The sequence below is a fragment of the Spinacia oleracea genome, chromosome 2, assembly GCF_020520425.1.
Source record: "Spinacia oleracea cultivar Varoflay chromosome 2, BTI_SOV_V1, whole genome shotgun sequence".
Classification (NCBI taxonomy): domain Eukaryota; kingdom Viridiplantae; phylum Streptophyta; class Magnoliopsida; order Caryophyllales; family Amaranthaceae; genus Spinacia; species Spinacia oleracea.
Genome location: NC_079488.1, coordinates 73,763,924 through 73,769,738, shown reverse-complemented (window position 1 = coordinate 73,769,738; position 5,815 = coordinate 73,763,924). Strand labels below are relative to the sequence as shown.

The following is a 5,815-nucleotide window of genomic DNA, read 5'->3' as shown; positions in this document are numbered from 1 at the left end:
TCGTGTCCGGCTGTGGCGTCGACCAGGGCGTCGATGTGCGGCAGAGGGAATGGGTCCTTGGGGCAAGCTTTGTTGATATCTGTGAAGTCGATGCAGACTCTCCATTTTCCGTTCTTTTTACTGACGACGACGACGTTTGCTAACCAATCTGGATATTTGACCTCTCTGATCTTCTCTGAATCTATCAGGTTTTGGACTTCTTCGTCTATGATTTTATTCCTTTCGGGTGCGAACTTACGTCGTTTCTGTTTTACCGGTCTGAAGCTGGGGTCGACGTTGAGCTTGTGGGTGATCACGTCTGGGCTGATTCCTGTCATGTCCTCGTGCGACCAAGCGAAACAGTCCGAGTTTTCTCTCAGAAACGACACTATCTGACTTTTGATGTTGTCAGGCAGTGATGCTCCGATCCTTACGACTTGGTCTGGCTTTGTCTGGTCTAGTACTATCTCGTCGATTTGTTGGTCGTCGGGGTCGTCCGATGTCGACCCTGGCTGTAATTGCTAGATGGATGACTTGGATGGTTTCAGTGCTGTCTCATAACATTTCTTCGCATCTCTTTGCTGCCCTTTGATTTCCATGACCCCCCACTTGGTTGGAAACTTGATTGATTGGTGGTATGTTGATGGCACTGCCTTCATTTTTTGGATCCATGGTCGTCCTAGGATGACGTTGTATGCTGATGGACAATCGACGACGTTGAACTTGGTCATCATGTTGACGCCTTCTGCGTATGTAGGCAGCAATATCTCTCCTACCGTCCGTAGTGCTTCTCCACTGAACCCTACCAGAACTGTTGATCTCCTTACAATATTTTTCTCTTCTAATCCCATTTCCTGTAGTGCTTCCAAGAACAGTACGTTGGCTGAGCTTCCGTTGTCGACCAGTATCCTTTTGATCAATGCGTTCCCTATTGGGAGCGATATTACCAACCCGTCGTGGTGTTCCCGCTGTGTATCTACAGAATCTGAGTCGTCGAAAGTGATAGCCATTGCGGTCAGGGATCTGTGCAGTGCGACCTCGTCTTCGGTTTGTCCCTCTTCTACGGTCTCAGATTCTCCCCTGTTAATTTTTTTAGCTGCAGAAGAGGTTAGTCCACAAATATCTGAACCGCCGGAAATAACATTTACCACTTTATTGAATGGTGGTGGGTCTGGTCGCTCGCTGCTTGTCGTTGGGCCGGGCAGGGTGGTTTGCTCTTTGGAGAATGTTTCTTTTCCCTTGTCGCTCAACAGTTCTTTTAGATGCCCCCGTTTCAGGAGGTATGCGACCTCCTTTTTGAGGGAGATGCACTCCTCGGTTGTGTGGCCGTTGTCGCGGTGGAAGTCGCACCATTTGCTCATGTCCTTCATGGAGTCCGGTCTGTCGTTCTTCCGGGGCCATCTGACTGTTCCACCTACATTTTGAAGGGCGTTCACCACACCTCCAATGTCGACGTTGAAGCCGTAGTCGGAGATGTTAAGGTGTTCGACCCGCTCGTTCCTGTAAACATTGTTAGTATCATAATACTGATTGACACTTTGTACCTGGTTTTGCCGAACGTATGGTTGGTGTCGCCAGTTGTTGTTCCTCGGGGTGTACGATCTTCTGTCGCTGCTGCCCCCTGTCGATGGTTGAGATGCTGTTCGGATAACCTCGTCGTCTTCGATTCGCATCTGGGCGGTGGCCCTTGATCGCACCTCTTCGAAAGTTGCACAGGGGTATTTGGTTATTTCCCGGTATAGCTCCGAATTGGGGATGAGGCCTCTCTTGAACGCCTCAATAGCAGTCCTGACATCACAATTTTTTATACCAATTTTTTCACAATTAAAACGGTTAAAATAATCGCGTACCGACTCGGTTGGCCCTTGAACCAACCGATAGAGATCACTGGTTTGTTTTTCTAACTGGCGGCTGCTGGCGAATTGTTGGTAGAAGGCGTTGATGAGATCGGACAAACAGGAGATGGATCTGGGAGGGACGTTCGTGAGCCATTCCAAAGCCGCTCCATCAAGGGTGCCGCCGAAAGATTTGCACATAACAGGTTCCACTAGGTCGTGCGGAATCCCGATCTGCCACATGCGCTGCTTGTAGAAGTTGACGTGCCTATAGGGGTCGGATGTCCTGTCGTACAGGGTGGTCCAGGTTGGGAGTCGGAGTGTGTGCGGAACTGTCACTCTAGCGATCGCTTCGCAGAACGGCGACGCTGCATACCCGTCGGTCGGCTCGGTCTCTACTGGTGTAGGTGCCCCGGGGAACCTGGTCATCAACTTCATCAGGCGGGAATAGTGCTTCGTCATGCGTGCATCCATCTTGTTCAGGCGTTGGGTCACCGGATCGGGAGCTTCTCCGTCTTCTTCCTCACGGGTTTCCTCCTCATCGTCGGTCACATCTTCAAAGTCATCGGGCATCTCGAACGTTAGCTTTTTTGGCTTCCCACCTTTGTAGCGGGACTGGTGCTTGTTGCTCTTCACGGATTCGAGCTCTTTCTGGAGGGTTTCATTGGATGCCCTCTCTTGGGCTAGCTCGGCTTGGGCTTTCTCGTAAGCCGCTTTCATCTCTGCGATCGTCATCTCTCCAGTAGTCATGGTGAAAGGGGTGCTTTTGTGTAAAACCTAGTTAATGTCCCCACAGACGGCGCCAAACTGTTTATGCCAAAATTCGTATGGAGGCGACTTTCGGCTAGGATCGACACTAACTAAGCAAAGAATTAATAACACAAATAAAAAGGCACGACACAGAGAAGTGTTGACGCGGAAAACCCATGAATAAGGTAAAAAACCGCGGATAGCTATGAGGCTATCAATCCACTAAGTATTCTGTATGATTGTTTATGCTCTTCTTTCTGAGAATTGATATTGAAAATCTAAAGTACAATAATGAATGCTAAAACAGTTGATAGCTTAAGAGTTAGAGTGCTTGAGTTCACGTGTCTCTTCATCATGCCGTTCTTTATGCTTTTATATGCCAAATGCTAATGGTTCTATCGGTTGGGAAGATCCCTGGAAGATAGGGATTTCTCCTTGGCCGTTGCTCACGTCTTCAACAAACTCCCTAGTCTTCGGTCAGAGCTTGGACCTTTTCCCATCTTATGACGGCGTGGCCCATGTTGGGCTTCTAGGCTTGGAACTTGACCTATCTTCTCTTACTTGCTCGAGCGTTGTTCTTCTCTTGTCGCCAGAGCCCTGTCGTTGGTCTTACGTCGCCCAGGCTTTGTCGTCTGTCGCCTCACTTGACAGACTCACTTGACACGACGCCACCTGCGACACGATGATACCTGGATGGCACGACAATATCATACGTCAAAGCAGTTATGTCGTTAGTTCAATAAAGTGGGATAACACTTTTCATTTGCGAGTTAAAGCTTTGTGAATTTTTCAATTTTTGGGCTGCAAAATTGAAGGTTTAATTTCCGGAATTGGTGACATTCCTCTCATCCCCCTTCAATGGATTACTGTTGCAACATCTTTAAAGGTTTAAGATTGAGGGTGTCAGTTGAGCATTTTGCATACTTTCTGTGGGGAAAAAATAACGGTATAGTACTCCCCCTTCTTTTTGCATCCTGATTTCGGGTTTCGTATGCTCTATTGTAGTCAGAATAATAATTTGTGGGGAACTATATCAATCACTAACACAATCAATTAATTATAAACTATTGGGTATATTTTCTGGGTTTTACATAAAAATGTAAGAAACTATTGAATCTAAGCTGAAATGGAGCTTTCTTCCACCACACAAGTAGGGCCCGTAAATTGGCATAAGCTTGGTCAGATCGCATTGTATGGATTTCTGATTGCTAGCTCAAAGTCAAGCATACTCAATAGGTGAAGGCTGGATTTTTTTTAGCTTCACTTTCAAAAGGACATTACTTAGCAACTGTCACAAATTCACAATGGTTTGAGATGCCCTTTCCCTCCCGATTGATTAATCTAGGTAGTGACATATCCGAAAATTCAATCATAGATCACACTATGTTAGGAAAGGTCACAACTTTTCCCGGACATCCTAAAATAGTATAGTGTGATTATGTGACTATCAACTGCATACCGAGGGAGTGTATAATTTGAAAGTAGACAAGTACTCGTAAATGATTATGATACTACCGCTCTTAGATTATTGTAGAAATTGCTAACTAGGCTGTGCACATGTATGACCAGTCAACTTTTGAGTACCTGCTAAACACTTAGACAAAGAACTTATTCTTTCTTTTACTTTTAACGTGCTAACTATAATGTAGCACAGGCAGGAGAAACAATCAAATATGTTAACAATGTTTTTCCTCCCCTAATATTCTCTATCTTCATCTTTTTGCTTCTGCTAATTCCTGGTTATTCTTGATCTTTCCTCTTCGAGTTTTCAAGTTCTGAAGTTGTTAAGTTGTTTGTCTTTGTTGATTTAAAGTTCTTGTTAGGAAAATTTTAAACATTCCATTATGAATTTAACTGCTAGCATAGATCAAAAGTAAGAGCTAATCTGAAAGTTGTAACCCCCATTTTCACTTCTTCCCATGTAGGACGGGACATTTGATTAACATCATATTAGGTTCTCTTCCTTCCATTTTGAACATCAAGACGGGCTTAAGTCTTTACTCGTATTTTTGTGCAAATAAAAAGTTACTTCAATGTTTGAACCAGGTTCTTGCAGACTTGTAGACTTGTAGTCATGGGCTCGATGTCTTGAAGTAACTCAAAATGTTGTTTTGGCTTGAAATTTTTAGGTACTTGTACAGAGGTTTGTCAACTGGAGATCGTCCGACATGTGAAATGTGCCTCAGAATACATGAAAAGCTGACTCAGAGAGCCGGTCTAGGATGCATACTTCGTTGTCTTGCTGATACACAGAATACAGTGTGATTCAAGTTAAGACAAAACTCGCAAAAGGACCATCAGATAGAAATGATCTCACACGTCACACCTTCTACCCTTATGGCCTTATGCATCCCTGCTTTAGAAAAGGGATATGGAGAATTCTTAAGATTTGTATAGAAGTCGATGTCTTCACTCTTTGCCAGACAGTTATCTCGCTTATCTGTCTCATCCCTGTAAAACTCAGAGCTTCTAAGCTCTTGTCATTATATCGGAGATTACATTCCATTAGCAAAACTTTCAGATCATCAGATGTCACTCAACATAGGGATTTATTGTTTTTATGATTGGTTTCACACCTTCAAAACACATAAAGAACCGTGCACATAGAAGAAATGGATTGATGGAGCAAGTATCTTTATTTACTCAATATCTGATTTTTTTTCACACATATACTGTTTGGTTTTCAGATGGGGTGAAAAGAGTGAAGCTATTTTATGCAGTTCTGCGTCAAAAAATGTGGAATATTTGCGTCCACCAGTGTAGAGAGTTTGTTCTACTCTAAAAATTTACTGATTACGTGGATGTCAATTAGTTTAGCCCGTGAAGTTTCAAAACGAGGTATTGATTTCTTTAAATCCCACTTGCATATGTTTTTGTAACATATTGTTGAACTGGTGAGCATGTCAATGCGACATGCTCCAGCACAGATACCATTTTCAGGTGATATATCAATTAAACAAGTTTAAATAAAAGAAGAAGAAAATACTGCATGAATCAGACAGTTTAAAATATTTCTTTCCCACTCCCGTATCATTGTCTGTACATCATTATGTCATCTAAGGAAACCGTTATCTTCCAAACTCAATATTTGGAATTTTATATAGATCATAAAATCAAAGGAGGAAACCTATTGTAGAACTTGATTGAACCACTTGAATTAGTGCATTGGTGGTTATTGATTACGAGATCTTATATTTTAAATCCTACTACATTGTTCTTGGATTTTTTCTCTTTCATCACAGTGGTAAATA

The 5,815-nt window shown here is 43.3% G+C and overlaps 1 protein-coding gene across 1 annotated transcript; it reads right to left on the bottom strand.

The window, feature by feature from the left end:
* Nucleotides 1-500: 500 nt before the first annotated feature.
* LOC130467531 (uncharacterized) lies at nucleotides 501-2,564 on the bottom strand. The gene is made up of 2 exons (XM_056836062.1): nucleotides 1,855-2,564; nucleotides 501-1,767 (listed from the first exon to the last, which is right to left on the bottom strand). Exons 1-2 carry the CDS (start codon nucleotides 2,562-2,564, stop codon nucleotides 501-503), a joined length of 1,977 nt encoding a protein of 658 aa, XP_056692040.1.
* Between the last annotated feature and the right edge of the window lie 3,251 nt (nucleotides 2,565-5,815).

Excerpts from the sequence above, each read along its gene's own strand:
- LOC130467531 (XM_056836062.1), bottom strand. The coding sequence starts at position 2,564 with ATGACTACTGGAGAGATGACGATCGCAGAGATGAAAGCGGCTTACGAG. Across the intron at positions 1,768-1,854 it reads CAAACCAGTGATCTCTATCG|GACTGCTATTGAGGCGTTCA; the intron begins GTTGGTTCAAGG and ends TTGTGATGTCAG.